This window comes from Meles meles, chromosome 9, assembly GCF_922984935.1.
Source record: "Meles meles chromosome 9, mMelMel3.1 paternal haplotype, whole genome shotgun sequence".
Taxonomy (NCBI): Eukaryota; Metazoa; Chordata; class Mammalia; order Carnivora; family Mustelidae; genus Meles; species Meles meles.
The window spans coordinates 109,574,451-109,590,991 of record NC_060074.1 but is presented as its reverse complement, the minus strand read 5'-3'; the positions used below and the strand labels follow the sequence as shown (position 1 = coordinate 109,590,991).

Below are 16,541 nucleotides of genomic sequence, written 5' to 3'. Positions count from 1 at the left end.
TGCAAGATCTATTGCACGTTTTCTTGTGTGTGACTTAGTCAACAAGTTTATACATGGAGACGAAAGTGGCTAGGGTGGTTTCTCTGGCAGAAACGCACTCCTTGAGGTTTGAGACATAGAGTATGGAGAGGATGATCCACAACAAGAGGATCATTTCACTCTGAGACGCTGACGAAACACATGACACAAAGAACTATGAACTAAATTGCGAAATGAGCTAAATTTCCATTTTCACCTGACTGTTCTTCATTCTTTACGAAGGGCAAAAACGAGAGGTCAGGTTCCTTTTTCTTTAGGTAGAAGTAATAGGTAGACTAAGAATAGAATAATTCCAGAAAGATGCTCCTCAGCCACACCCACACCCAGGCAAGTTGTTGGTGTGTTTTCTGGCATTGCCTGCTATGTGTAGAGTTTTGTTGCAGGCGTGAATGTTCTCTGAACCTTGAATACTGTACAGAGATGCAGCCAAAATCTTCCCTCCCCCTTCTCACTCGGTCCTTTCCCCCCAACCCAGCCCCTATGCATTTGCTCTTCCGGATATCTCTGGCTGCTGCTTCTCATTCTTCTCCTTCTCCTTCTTCTTCTTCTCCTTCTTCTCCTTCTCCTTCTCCTTCCCCATTCCTTCCCCCTTGTCCTCCTCCTTCTCCTTTTTTATTCCAGTATTGTTAACATACAACACCATCTGTTTCTTTGTACACCGAGATCCATGGTCCTTACCTCAACGTGATTCCTTTCCACAGCCCTCCAACTGATCACGCTTCTCATCCATTCACCACTTTACAATCAGAGAGATAAACCGAATCTGAAAATTTGATTCTGCCATTCCTATCTAATGCTCTTTAGAGATTACTGATTGTCCTCGGGATGAAGTTCAAATTCCGTGGCACAGATGATACAGTATGAAAGATCTGGCCTCCACTTACCTCTCTAGCTTCCTTTCCCCACATCCCCTTCTCTGACTGCAGTGCACCCAGGACTTCTGAACTACAAATGACTCCCCAGTGCCCCCTGGTCTGTCTTGACTTTGGATCTCTTCAGGTGTTTTGCATTTATGTAGGATGCTATCTTCCCCACGTATTCCACAGCTCACAGTACACTATCCCTGTGATTACAAACACACACACACCAGCACTCATATGCACACATCCCTTCCCCACACATCTTCTGCCTCCCAGTATTTAATTATTCCAATTAGTTCCCAATTTTATTTAAAATGAGAAATGCTTTTAAAATTCTAATAAATCTTTGAAAAAAAAATCAAATCTGTTCACAATGAACCTGCTTTCCTGCACAGCGAAGCTTGCTGCAGCTGCACTGTGGTCATTTCTTTTAAGACAGGGAATCCAGCCCCCACTTGGCCACATTCTGTACCAGGGCCACTTCATTCATTTATATTTCCTTCCTGCCCCTTGTAGGTATTTGGTTTTTCAATGCTACTCTAAGATAACTTTGCCCTTTCTTGTCTACGTCTTGTCTAAGATTTACTAAAATGTTGGAGGAAAAACAACAAAACTGTAGCATCATTCTTAAAGCAGCTGAAAGTCATGTTTATGAGACTTGTATTTAATCTGAAAGCCGACAGAGATCAGAACAATGTTTCTAATTTAAAAAAAAATTACATTTCAAATATACGTGTATGCTAGAAACACTGAACACCCAAGGGAAAGAATGTATTCATATTATTTCCATGACCTAGTTGAAGTAATTCAGTGTTAGAGAGATTGCTTTGGCCAGGGTCAAGAATCAAAAACGTTTATACAGCAGAGCCAGGTGGCAAACTGTGATTTCTTGACCTTCAAAGCCTGCAACCTTGGAAGCTCTAAAATCCTAAAATGAATGATCCGATTAGACAACTTGAATCAGTACTATAACTAAATGATCCTTCTACCTTCTTACCCTTATCTCTAATATGGTTTCTTCCAGCAACTAATAGACATGCATGCATTTATTCTCTTTACTTCGCCCTCACTCTTCTGGATAACTATCACCATTAGTTGGCTGGTCTAGCTAGAAGCAATTCTGCACGAGACTCTACAGTTGGCCCTTGGTATCCAGCATGTTCATTTTGAAGACATTTCCTTCACCTGAGTACAAATCAACTGGTAAAAATGTCACTGTCATCATCCTAAACCTGTTTTAGAAAACCTCCATGTGGCAGCTTCAAAAAATGCTCGTTTTCAGAGGAATATCTCAATTTTTTGTGGTCCTTGGCACCACATGCAAAAGCCTCTATTTCTCTCCTGGGTGCCTGCTTTCTTTCCTCCACAAGCTCAAGCAAAACTCCTTGTTGAGGACTCCTGATAAAACAGTGAATGTGCCAAGCTGGGCTCCTGATTCACAAAAACATTTAATAATTTCCTCTTTTTCTGTCTTTCTGCCTTTCTTGGTTGTTTTTTTTTTTTTTGACCTTGAACTTGGGGTAGCTGTTTTTATTTGTTTTTTGTTTGTTTGTTTTTATGATTTGCCATAGCCAGCTGAACTACAGGTGCATTTACCACCTAGATTCCAAATTCTAAAGTGGCAGCAGATTTAGCATATACATGATGAATAAATATAAATACATTAACCATCAATTATCCTCTGCTTTTATCCCACCCTTCCAACTGACAGAGTCTTGGTACCAGAAGGAAAGTATAAAATGTGATTTTCTTAAGAACAAGGCATGCATCTGGTTGAGTTTGGCCAGATACAGTGATTTCTTGCCAATACACACACATCATTTAATAATACAGGTGACACCAACTGGATGTTTAAAAAGTAAAATAATGATGCAATGTCAATTTAAACTAAGAGTTTACTTCTTATAAAGCACCTTCCAAGCGTGTACTTCACAGACACTTTCTGGTTTAATCTTCCTATAAACTGTGGAACTTCAAATAAAACACTAATCCTCCAAAAATTGGGAAAGAGATTGTTAGCTTAGAATCACTTAACAGCAAGTTGAAAGTATTTCTTATTTGTTTGTTTGGGGGAAATGAATGCTATGAAAACTTTTCAAGAATGATTCAGCAATATGTATCAAGAGCCATGAAAATATTATTATCATTGGCCTCATTCTACGTTTTTAAAGAAATTTTCCAAAATGGAGCTGGGGGCATTGATTACAATCAAAAATAATTAAATTTGCTCATACAGAGTCATTAAAAATACTTCATTATATGCACAAATAGTGTAATTATCTATGTGGAAAATCCCCCCAAAGCAATAATGACAAATTATTACAATTAAAATAAAAGTATATGGGGTGCCTGAGTGGCTTGGTCAGTTAAACACCTGCCTTCAGCTAGAGTCATGATCCCAGGGTCTTGGGATCGAGTCCCACATCAGGTTCCCTGCTCAGTCAGGAATCTGCTTCCTCCTCTCCCTCTGCCCCTCTCCCCACTTGTGCTCTCTCTCTTTCTGAAATAAATAAATAAAATCTTTTAAAAATATATTTATTAATTAAATAAAATAAAGATGTAAGAATGTGGATAGATATAAATATCAACATACAAAATCAATCACGGTCCTATATAACAACAATAACCAACTGGAAAATGGAATACCTAGGAAAAAAACCCTATTTAATAGCAAAAGCAGCAAAACACCTAGAAGTTAAGAAGATGTGCCTATATGAAGGAAAAAATACAATTTTATCTTTACACCTAAAGAATACCTGAAGAAGTAAAATATGTGTCTGTATGATCCAGTAATGTACAGCTAATTTCTTTAACACAATAAAATCCAATCAATAGCCCCTCCCTAAATTATTTTCATAGAACATGAAAAGCTAATTCCACAAGAAGGGAAAATGATTGAGAATAATTAGTAAGTTTTTAAAACGAAAAGGAGTGAGGTGTGCATGGGGGTAAAACTTATCTAATTCTGTATCAAAATATACCCTGCAAGTGTGATTTGGTGCAGTATTTGGGAAAATCAAAACTATTTAAGTAAAATAGAAACCATAAATTCCTTGATTTTGTTTTTAGTTATAGATTTTGTTTCTGTTTTTGCTTTTCAGTAAGCTCCATACCACAATGTGGGGCTGGAACCCATGACCCCAAGATCAAGAGTTGCATGCTCTCCCAGCTGAGCCACGTAGGCACCCCAAGAAACCAGACATTTCTAAGAAATTCAGAAATAGACTATACAGAGAGATGGTTTTTTACATTATAATATACACTGCAGTAACTAGGAAAAAGAGGAACCATGAAATAAATGGAGATGGGAAACTATGACTTTGGAAAATAAATAAAATTACAATCCTACCTCAGAACCTAAAACAAATTACAGATGCATTAAAGACATAAAACAAACATAGCTACAAAAATAGGCAAAAACTGAAAATATTAGATAAAACACTATATAGCAGTTTTAATATGCTATTTATATTGGCATGTTATCATTTCCATGGCATATTTGAGGTGTTAAAAAAACAAACAGTATCAAATAAACAAAAACAGTGAGAAAGCTGTGGTATAATACATATAAATGTATCTTTTATGTAAATATATCCACAAATAATAATATTGTTCAGTGTTTCCTAAGTGTACCTAAATGTATGTAAGAACTTAAACAATGCCTGGAACAGCTCATGCAAGACAAATATCAGTTGCCTCTAATAAGGGTAGTTGGAGGTATTATTGACTAATTTTCAGTGAAGATGCATTTGCATATTGATTGTGTAATTTAAAATAAATATTTTCATTTATTATGTATATTGTGTACAGTGCGATTGGTCTCCTTTCTCTAAAAGTCATGTTAGAAATAATTTATTATATCAAGTTTCAAATGAAACTCCTTGCTATAGAATTGTGTACATCTCTAAAAGCCATTTATTAATCCATGTGGTATTTGGATATTGAGGAATACCTTTCACAGTATCAGTATGTTTGTGTCTGGTGTGTGGGTCAGGATATATAGGAGGTATATATCTTACTACTTGGGTTTTCTATAAAGAGGCTTGCTTTTTTTGTAATTTTGTAAGCATCAGTGTTTGGATTTCGCGTATGCTTAGGCCCCTGACAATCACATGCTAGTTTTCTCCAGCATGGGCTTACTGAGAACAGATACTCTCCTAGAAGCTAAAACACAGACCCATTCAAAGAAATAAGGATATATAGTAAAAATTCTATAATTATAAACTTTAAGAATTTCCCCTAATACGTTTCCTGGCCTAGAGTGATTTTATGAGCGATGCCAGGACATCCTAAAGTATATTTTTTTTAAAATGCTGCAATTCACTAAATAGGATAGTAGCATTGTAGGGTCAGGGGCAACCAGTTCTCACTGTCCAATCTTTTAACACCGTCATGACATGTTGATGAACTTCTGCAGCAGTCACTTTGGAGCACTTTCTTACCCCAAGCTTCCTTTGGGTATGTGATGGCTGCAGTGTGACTAGGAACACACCACCAAATGTGAGAAGCATCTCTTTGAAACTTGGAAATAAAGCAAAAAAAAAAAAAAAAGGTGGATGATATTTATTCAGTAGAGATGCAAATAATTTCTTTCCAGTAAAGCAGGTAACTCCAAAAATGGCCTGTTGAACAATACTTTAATAGGGATAGCCTGGACACTGCCTCCACGTTACACTTGAGAGCCACACCCCTTTAGCCCTACTCACCCTCCTTGGATATGCACCCCCATACCATATTCTAAGGGACCTGGCTTAAAGCCTTTCCTTTCCATTCAAAGCCTGTACTTCTTAAATATCATATGGATCTTATTCATTTTCATGCTCCTGTTGCCTACCATAGGGTTGATAACACAAAATATGTTCAGGAAATATTTGTTAAATAAATTGTGTGCAAAAAAAAAAAAAAAAGAGAGAGAGAGAGAGACTGATGAGAGGAAGGACACAGTGGCAAATGGAGGGAAAGGATCAGATACCTTTCAGTGTTTCCTCCCCAATCTGGCAAAGTCATGCACAATCTGTTAATGAAGTATTAATTGGTCCTTAGAGTTATTTGGACAAGGAAAGAAGAGAGAAAAATGCTGATACTAAAAGAACAAAACAAACAAACAAACAAAATTTTAAAAAATTACTTCAATTAAAACAAAAACTGAAAATTATTCCAATTAAAAACAAAAAAAGGTTTGGCTTTTTGCTACTGCCTCACTGGCAGCACCGGCTAAGAGAAGGGCAGTCGCAAAAGATCGTGATTGCTTGGATGTCATCACAAATGGGTGTTGGATGTGGACGCCTTTCAGCTTATTTTATGACACTTAAAATATCACTGAATCACAAATGAAGAGACTGGCTGGGGCACCTTCTCTAATCTGATAGGATTTTCCATAAATAAGCCCATCTTCACCCACCAGAGCACAGGGAAAACAAGAGCAACAGCAAAAGGAATCCAGTAACAACAGCTCAAAGCAAGCTTATACATACCATGTAACAATTTGAAAATGGGGTTTTGAAAATTCCTTTCCCTTTGAAAGCTAGTTGCTAAGACAACGGCCATTGTAATGTTACCTTTTGTAAAGGCCCTACCTCAGCTTTTGAGGCATTCATGCATCAGATACACTACCACGTGGGGACATTTCTGCTGATTTGTGCAAAGAAGGGATAAAACCCAGTGTGGGGCAGGATCCCTCCCCTGGGAGCTGTTGCACTAATTGAATGTGTCCTTTAATGTCAAATCTCATAAATTTCCAGGCAAAGCAGTGCCTTATTATTCCTCTGGGATGGGGGCACAAAAAAATCCCATTTAAAACGATATTTTGCTTGCAACTCTTATTTAATAAGCTTTGATAGAGAATTCCAAATAAAAGGAAAAAAATGTTCATTTAATCTTTGCAACTGACTTATGAAGTATTGATTATTAAGCCCAGTGGGCAGATGGAATAACTGAGGCTCAGAAAAGGTAATGACTTAAAATAAAGCCAGAATTAAAAGGACCAGCACTTGGAACTTTGCATTCAATCACTTTCAGTAACTGATTATACATTTACTGAATTCAAAATACATCAGAGAACCTGCACCAGGCACAAGGATGTAAAGATAAATTAGACCCTGTGTCTGTCCACAAGGAAACCACTAGAGGGGAGAGAGGCAATAACCAGATCATTATATCCTGGTGTGAAGGGTATGATCACAGGTAGAGGGTGGAGTGGGAGTACACTCCCCTATGAGAAGAAATTTGATTTGAATCATCAAAAAGCTGTGTCATTAATGAAGAGGAGTCTGCCAAGTAGATAGGGGTAAATGTATCCATCCTACACTGAGGGAGAAGACCTTTAAAAAGAACTAAAACAATGCAAACTCAACACATCAGCTTTAAAGAGTGTTCTGGAGAAAAAAAATAAGGGGGAAGGGTTATATTATGGCAATCTTGGGGAGAAGTGAAAAAATAAATTTTGTTTAAGAGATTACTATAATTTTTTAAAAGTGTGTGTGTGTGTGTGTGTGTGTGTGTTACAAGAAATATATGATTCTGGCTCAGGTTGGGTTCTCCAGCAAGCAGGCTGTGCAGCAAGAGGTGTGTTAAGTAAGGATGCCCTTGGGCACCACACCTGTAGATGGGAGATGCAGAAAGCAGGAGGGAGTGAGGGAGGCTAGAGAAGCAGTGTGTATTTAAGGACAGTCTAGAACAACCCCACAGGGAGCACCAGAGCTAGAAGAAACCCAGGAAAATTGTACCTCCCTGGGCCAAAATGGACAAACCTTTATACCCTCGATTCAAATGGTCATTGTGGATACACTTGCAAAGGTTGTGACTTTGTCCAGGCGTTTCTCTGGAGCTGACGCAGTCGCTGAAGGGGCAGACACATGAAGACTATATGTCAGCAGCTTTCTCATAGCAGGGCAACAAGTCCGTCTTGAAGGGGGACCTTAACAGCACATTTCCATGTCTACCATGGGTTCCTAAACCTCTCTCTATACCATAAATAGGTCCCGAGACGACCATGCACCATTCAATGTGCGTGGATGATGGAGGAAGCTGAATTGAAGCATGGCACTTCTCACCTCTTCTGCAAAATTGCCTTCACCTACACAAGTGACTTTGAAGCCAAATCCCTTCCTTCTTGGATCAGAGGATTGTGATTACATTTTCTTCCCTTCTACCACTCTGCTCAAGGGCTTTCTCATCTCTTTCTCTGAATCCTCAGCTATATCGACAAAGCCTTGGAGAAACTGAAAGAGGCTCACTGGGGTCCCAGCATCTGCATGCCTTGCTGGGTCTGCTTTTTTGCTCAGTAGGGGGAAAAAAAAAAAAAAAAAACACATAAAAACTTCTCACCTCCCTTCTGTTCCTTAGATCAGGTCCTTGAATGTCCAGGGAGTACTGATTTTATTTTCCAGAAAGGTCTGGATTTACTTTCTTTTTTATGATTATCACCCAAGCTCCATGTAAATGACACTGCCCTAATTTTTTTCTTTACTGAGTTATAAATTTTGATGACTTGTAGTGCCAGAGGAATCAGAATAACTACTTCTAACATTGGGTTTTTGTGTAGTCTAAATCTTGGGGCTTCTTTCCCTGGGTTTGCTTGAGAAAATGATTCCATATGCCATATGGCACTCTCCTTTAAAGAAGACAGTATGACTTGTGCTGTTTTACCAACAGCAATCAATCAATCAATCAGTCAATCAAACCAAACAAGATAACTTTACATTCTCCTTCAATAACCCATTATCAACCCATTGCAGACCAATGTAGGATAAAATGAGCTTCATTTAAAGCAGAAGGGGTTGCAGATAAACATTTCAAAAAAAGTTTCTGGACTATTGCGGTGGGGGGGGTGCAGAAAACACTAAAAATGGGCTATTGGAATAGGTTAAATGCCTTCTCCGAGCATCTTAAAGAAGAAACAAAACTTTGCATAAGGCGGTGATTTAATCTTTCACTTCTCTGAATATAAAAATAGAACCAATGTTTTTTCAAAACACTTTCAAGCTATAAGAATGTGATTTGGTGGAACACTGGTATTGGAGACAGAAAATGCATGGGGAAGCACTTAGCTCTGCATCATTGTTTTTGTTGTTGTTGTTGTTGTTTGTTGTATTTTGTTTTGTTTTGCATCATAGAATTTTTTATTGAGTGGACACCAGGGGCTTCTCTAGGTACTTTGTCCACAACAACGAAGCACAGCGTTTCTGAGACTTACCCTGCTGGTGTTTTGAGGTCTCTTACCAGCTTCTTAAACGAGTCACAACAATTTCTTATATTTAATTATTAATGGGGAACATCAGAAATCACATATTAATTTTTTTCTAAGAGAAATAATTCAAGTATACTTGATATATGACTTACCTTTGAAAAAATTTAAACATTTTTGGTAAATTAGGTATTATCAGAAATTTATGTGATGTTGAAAAGACAATAATTCCTTTACTTTTTATTTCACCACTGATGTAATGTTAAGTAACATCTTCAATGCGCTATGGGTTATATAATAAATATGCTGAATAAATATGCTGAAATATGCTTTTCAGTTACTTTTCTTTAAGATTTTATTTATTTATTTGAGAAAGAGAGAGCATGCAAGCAAGAGAGCAGAAGCAGAAGGAGCAGCAGAAGGAGAGGGAGAAGCAGACTCCCCTCTGAACAGGGAGCCAGAAGTGGGGCTAGATCCCAGGACCCTGGGATCAAAACCTGAGCCAAAGGCAGCTGCTTAGGGGACTGAGCCACCCAGGTGCCCCTCAGTTACATTTTAATGTGAAAAGGATACATACCTCCTCTTGTACTTTGAGACATGTTATATCCTCTCAAATAGAAAACTCTACTGGGCTGCATCAGGAAAGCCATCCTCCTGAGTCACTCTCAAGGATAAATATAAGTAACTATTCACATATAGACTTTCTGGTATCTCATGCGTGTGGCTGCATTTTGCCACAGAGTACCTGTCTATGTTGTGCCAGAGATCAAGGTTATCCTGTGTTCACTCTCCCTGATTGGTTTCACTACTGACCCCACTAAGTTTGGCATGCTTCACCTGAAAATAGAAATAATAGTTCTACCGGTAGGGAGGCAGAAGCAACATTTTTAGGGATCTCTTTGAACTTAATGATTTATCAAGAATCGTATTGTTCTCTTTCATAGTCTAGTATTTTCCCCAAGGAACTATAAAATGTGAGCAGCTTCAGTTTACTTTGACACAATTAAACAGCTAAGCCAAAAACAACCAAGACCAAAAAAACAAATAAACAAAAAAAACAAACACACACACACACACAAACAAAACACAAGTCCATGAAAGACAAAAACAAAACAAAACAAAAATAATAAGAAGAAGGCAGTAAAATCATGAGAAAATGAAGTTCACAGGCCCAGATATTTACAAAATGTCATAATTGCCCCAAACTTGGAAAGATGCAATTCAGATTTGGGGAGAATGAGGATAAGGATGATTGTCATTCCTAACATAAACATGGAGATTGTAGATCCTTGGGTCCTGGGAGATCAGATACCAGACTTTTCTTTTCTATTTTGCAGGTAAAGACAATGAGTATACAAAGGCTAGGTGTTTTTTAACCAATGTCTTGTGGCTTATTGGCTCTTGACCTGGGTTACACACTCTTGTCTCTCCATTTCACTTTCAGCAGTGGGTGCTAGTTCCTGGATTCCTCTTGCCTCACAGGCACACTGATGGGTACATTTGTAGGGAACAGCAAACCAGAGGGCTAATACCTCTAAGAGTTTCATCGATGAGATAATTACATACTTGCAGCATACATTTCAGAATCTAGTGTTATAAAGTTTCTGTTATTCTGTTAAATAATAATAATAATTTTTAAAAAGTGTGACCAGTAAGATGGAAGGGTTGCAAATGTCCCTAACTATCATGGTGATAAAAGTCTGAAGATAAAAATATTGATCCTGGTAATCCAGCATGCCTTGACTCATGTATGAGTACTTCAACCTGTCACATTTAAATGACAGGAGCCGTGTGAAGAGGTACATCCTGTTCTACAAAATTTAACCTGTTTCTGGTACTCAGGAAGCACTCACGAGCACACATCTACACCAGCAATTACAATGCTGAATGATGCTCTGTTTTGATTGAAAGATCCTTTAGTGGCTAAAAGTATCCAGATAGGCATATCCAAATGAATATTTAAATACTGCTACCTTCAATCTCTCCCTGGGAAGAAGGATACACCAATGATATCTTTTTTCTGCCTTGAAAATATAAATATCCAGTTCTGAATGACAGGGAATGCAATTATCCATTTTGGCTGTTAGAGCTACGTAGAGGGTTTTATTTTTGTTTTTTTGTTTTTGGTTTTGTTTTTGGTTTTGGACCACTGAATTATACAAAATGGAAATACTGGGACTTCAGCATTTTTGGCCACCTGACATTTCTAAATGAGTGTATTACTGAACACTAAACAACAGAATTCAAACCAACAGACTAAAATGACCTCCAACAGCATGTTTCTTTTTTTTTTTTTCCTTCTTCTTAAAGTACATTAAGACAAATTCCACAAAGCAGAGTAACATCTGGGGAGGAACTTATTGGAGAAAAACATAACAGAAGCAGGTGCTCTCACCGCGGCTGACCTTGGCTCCAGCTCGAGCAAGATATGTCCTCCAAACCCATCGACATGCTCCTACAACTTATTGCATTTGTGATCAATTTAACTGAAACGTCTGGAGATAAAAACCTGCCATGACACACAGCAGCGACTTTTCCCTTTTGACTTGCACACAGTTTATCACATATTCAGGGCAGATGATAATTTCATAATGACATGAAATTTGCATGAAAGGATAAAAAATATTATTCCATCTTATGTACACCTTTCTGCCAGAAAGATTCATAAATACTGCCTGAAGATAAATTAAACTTTGGCATGGAATATAATTTATGAAAATTGCAAACTACTTGAATTGATTTCACCAAAAAAAGACATTAAATCTTGATGACTAGCAAACTTCTTCAGAGAAATGAAATGTGATGTTTTAATAGAATTAAAACAGCGATATAAATTTTCAAAAATATTTTAAGAGTAAATCATATCACTCATGTAGGTTATTAATTAAGTAAATGTCTTATAATCATAAAAATGCTTTAATCACTTATAGCTTCTGCTAGATAGGTAAAACATGACAGATGAAGAAAGAAATATGATTCCTCTTGAGAAGAGAAAATATGACATATTCTGCTACTTCTCTCTTTCTTTTAGCTGGTATGCTTTTAGTGACTGTTTTCGTCAGAGTTAAAAACTGTACAAAACTAATTTAAAGAAAGCTTATGAGAAACCCCTGCTGATTGCTGATGGCATTTTATTACTAGCAGTAAAACTCTATTGTGTGAGAGTTGGTTAGATAAATAAATAAGGAACGAAAATTAAATCTGGGTTGATTGGAAAATTTTGGACCTTACTTATGCCACTGTTCTAAACATCTGAACTTCAAATTTTATATAAGAACAGCTTCTTAGCTTTGATAATATTACAATGGCCCTATTATTTATAGCTATATTTTGTACCTTCAAGATTTGCAAGTCCTACTCAACCTACTTTCAAAAAAAATCCTTTCTAAATTATAGCTGTGAGGTTGCCCTTTCCTACCTAGACTCATGTGGCTGAATTCTCTTCCTCTCTACTGCTGTCTCTCAGTGTCTCTCTCTCTTACACATACAAACAGGCACAGGAGCTCTTTGAAAAGTAGTTCACCACACAATTTATCTTTCAATTCCCATCATCCAACAAGGTGCCTGACTTGTTTTCAGTGTTTAGTGACTAAAATGAAGGAATGAATGGACTCAGTAAGTGACATTCAAAACTTCCTGGTAGCCACTATACGCAGGGGCAGTCAGTTCAGATGAACAACTTGTCTAGAAACTAGTTCTGAGTCTCAGGAGGAACTGCTCAATGGAGCAACATCAGCTCAAGAACTAGGCCTGCTTTTCTGTGCAAATGGAAGGCAGTGGCCTGAATGATGTGATTTCAGGAGCATCAACGAAACCTGTGGATAACTGTGGCTCCTCCCTCCACCCTAGGACTGGTGACACATCCCTTTGAGATACTGTAACATGTTTTATTGCACAGTTATCATTAATTATCAGGAGTCAGGTATCACTAGGAAGGGTGAAGGGTGCTCCCTGACTTAGAGGCAACACCTACTAAGGTGTAAATAGCTGATATTTTCTTTTTCTACAAGTGTATTTTGACTATAAGAACAAAAAATATTAAGGGTCCTTGGACATCTGAGAATAATATGTACAAGGAGAAAAGAGACAAAGTCTGAGACCACCTCAAAATTTGCTAAGGGGTGGCATAATCTCTTATTCCCATGGCTATGAAACTAGAATGAAAGAATCTGTAAAATCAAATTTATAATTATAAATGCCTTGTGACATATTTTAACCATCCCTCAAGTCTGAAACAAAATCCTAATTTTCTCTGGGTCTGGTCATACAGAAGTCCTGTAGGGTATTAGCACAGAGAGAACTCAAGATGTCCCTTACCTACAAACAGCTGGCTGTTCAGCTGCAATCGGAAATGGCCTTCCTCTGAAGTCTCCCTGGTCATCCTTGGGAGGTTGTCCACCTGAAGTGAAGTCTCCTTGAGGTTTCTCTCAGCTCGGACATAATGCCATTGGTTGTCATTCAGAAGAGAAGGAGAGTGAACTATGAGCTCTACGGGGCCATTCCCAACATCGATGGCAAAAGTGATCTCAGATGGAGCTGAAACCAAGGGAAACAGGGAGGAAGATGAGGGGAGGTGTCAGTCAGTGCATTGAGATCACAAGCACACCCTGAATGAATGGTGTAAATGACTACAAGTCAATACAAGGTGAGGATGTCTTCAGTTGAAATCTCTGCAGTATCAAAATTATTAGTTAGTTGTGAAAATTACCAAATATTAAGTCCCAAGCCCTTTTATGGCCCATTTGGTACTCATTGTGAGAATTTAGGAAACAGGATAAGGGCTACAGCCACAGATACCAATCTGATAAACATGCATCAGTGCCAAGGCTCTGGGTTTTCTGGGTCTATTTTGTCTTCAATTGTGTCTTCATGGACACATGTAGATATTGGATTAGCTAGGCCACTGCATTCCTGCAAGGAGAGGATTCATACCCTTGAATGTCCAGTGATCTCCTCCATCTTATTTCATTAATACATGTGATTATAATTATTCATGCTATTCTTATGGCCTTTTTCCTCTTTTTCAAGGAGACTCAAAGTTTAAATGCTTATCTCAAGGACATATCATGCAAGTAGTGGTTCCTGAGATTAAACATAAGTCCCTATCCCTCTTCCATGACTCTTTCTGCCTTTCTATAAAAATCTGCATATCACACATGCCAGAGGTCACCCAATCAGGAGTAATAATACCAATGATGATGATGTGGTACTCGTGTTGGCATTGGTGGTGTTGGTGGTGATGATGGTGTTGGAGATGGTGCTGGTGACAATGATGGTGCTGGTGACATAGCCATTGAGGGAGATAGAGAAAGAGAGAGAAGTAGCAGGGACACAGCAGGTACAATGAATTCTGCTGAGTGCTACCCTAAATTCTGACCATTTTAATTGACCATTTAATCTGTCATTTTAATTCTCAAAACAACCCGATGATAAAGGTATCATGATTATTCCCATAGCATGGGTGAGAAAAGAAGTGTAATTTTCTCAGTTTCTCAGACAGGACAAAGAATTTGACTCTAAAATTAGAATTCTTCTCTATTTTTCTCTATTGAATATGTCTTTTGTATTTTCCATTATTACATAAGATTTTTTTTTAATCTGAAGGATATGGAGAAGCAAATTATAAGTTGATGTTGATGAGAGGACAGTCCCCTTTCAGTCACTGGAGCTGGAGCCTTCCTATGACAGGTCTTCCCTTCCTTCTAAGCACCTTGGACAGCCCCCTCTCCTTTACACCTAAAACAGGACATGGGTATTTATTTGACAAACTCATCAATTGAATTATCAGTAATAACAAATATCAAATAACACCCTGAACTCTCCCTCCTCAGTCTTTAAATCCAAACAGAGAACCAGCCTTGGTATAAGAAACCCCCCAGTAGGTAGAATTTCAAGGAACCAAGAGCTTGAATGTTTGCCTTCTGGTCAAGGTGAGCCCTGACCTAAAAGAGTTAAAGGCCCTAAACTGGGATTTGAAAGCATGTACTCTGGAGCCACATTTCCAATCTTGTCACACCTCAATTTTCTCATCTGAAAAATGGGAATGAAAATAATACCTAAGTGTCAGGTTGTTTATGACTTAATCCTGATGAACTTCATAGAGCCATACCTGGCCCATAAGATGTCCTCAAAGTGATCGCTATTGCTGCTATTGTAGTGACATAGTGAGTTGTGACTGGCTCAGTCTCATGGCTTTGGCTCAGAAACCCATGCATTAAAGGAGACAGAACTGAGGTGAACAAATTGGGTTCAACAATTAAAAGATTAAACAAGAATGAAGTTGACTCTTTGAGCCATTTCCTGGTTCTTATTCAGGCCACAGATGCCACCTTGCCGCCCTGCACATCTTGAGATCGAATAAACACTAACTGCAAGATAACTGGGACCTCAATTTATTTCTCTCTGCAGAACAAAGGTAAAGATTGGTGAGAACTGGAGAGGAAAAACGTTCAAGATTTTGCTAAAATCCTTCCTGCAAATCTGGTCTTGTGGATATTAAGTTCTACATGGACAGCACCTCTTTATGGAGCTTTCTTCGCTCTACTGCTGGGTCTGCCCATCACCCCTGCCACTCCCTCCTTGTTAGGGTTCCAGTCCAGGCTTATCCCTGCTCCAACATTTACCCATCTTCCTAGGGTCCGTCTCCCCAGCTAGTCTGTAAACTCTATGTAAACACCTCAACTTTTGGACATCTAACACCAGGGCTGGTATATAGGAAGCTCTCATCCAACTAAAGGCTTGTTCATTAAAACGTTACACCACACACACTAAATACAAGTCTGTAATTTCTTTTAGATTTTTTTTTTAAGTTTTATACCAAGGCATTAACTTCCTTGAAAAATATTTTAATATTATTTAATTTTATTTAGGTCACTATTAAAGATCTACTTTACTCAGCCTATTTCTCCTAGAACTGGGGGACAATCAGTAAAATGCAGTAATCAGAGCTAATGTTTATTGACTGCTTGCCACAAGCCAAACACTCTGCTAAGCATTTTTCATTAATGAAATCCTTAACATTTTAAGCCACACTATACTCTTATGAGACAGGTAACATATTGCAGCTGCAGGAACTGAACTGACAAGTTGCTCCAACCCAGATGGGGCAAAGTCAAGATTTTTTTTTTTTAATATCTTATTTATTTATTTGACAGACAGAAATCACAAGCAGGCAGAGAGGCAGACAGAGAGAGAGGAGGAAACAGGCTCCGTGCCAAGCAGAGAGCCCGATGTAGGGTTCGATCCCAGAACTCTGGGATCATGACCTGAGCTGAAGGCAGAGACTTTAACCCACTGAGCCACCCAGGCGCCCCACAAAGTCAAGATTTAAATCCAGGTGATGTGTCTCTGGAGCTCATTTTTGAACCCACTCTCCCTATGAAAAAATGTCTTCTTCCCCCAAACTTAGGCAGTGCCCCTGGGTGGGGTGGGGAGGTGGCTCAAAGCTAAAATATGTA

The 16,541-nt window shown here is 38.3% G+C and overlaps 1 protein-coding gene across 1 annotated transcript in view; it reads right to left on the bottom strand.

The window, feature by feature from the left end:
* CNTNAP5 (contactin associated protein family member 5) overlaps positions 1 to 16,541 on the bottom strand; it is an 848,385-nt gene that overhangs the window by 115,234 nt on the left and 716,610 nt on the right. The window contains exon 17 of the mRNA XM_046019554.1: positions 13,402 to 13,620. Coding sequence (XP_045875510.1) covers positions 13,402 to 13,620 — 219 coding nt within the window. The remainder of the gene's footprint in view (positions 1 to 13,401; positions 13,621 to 16,541) is intronic.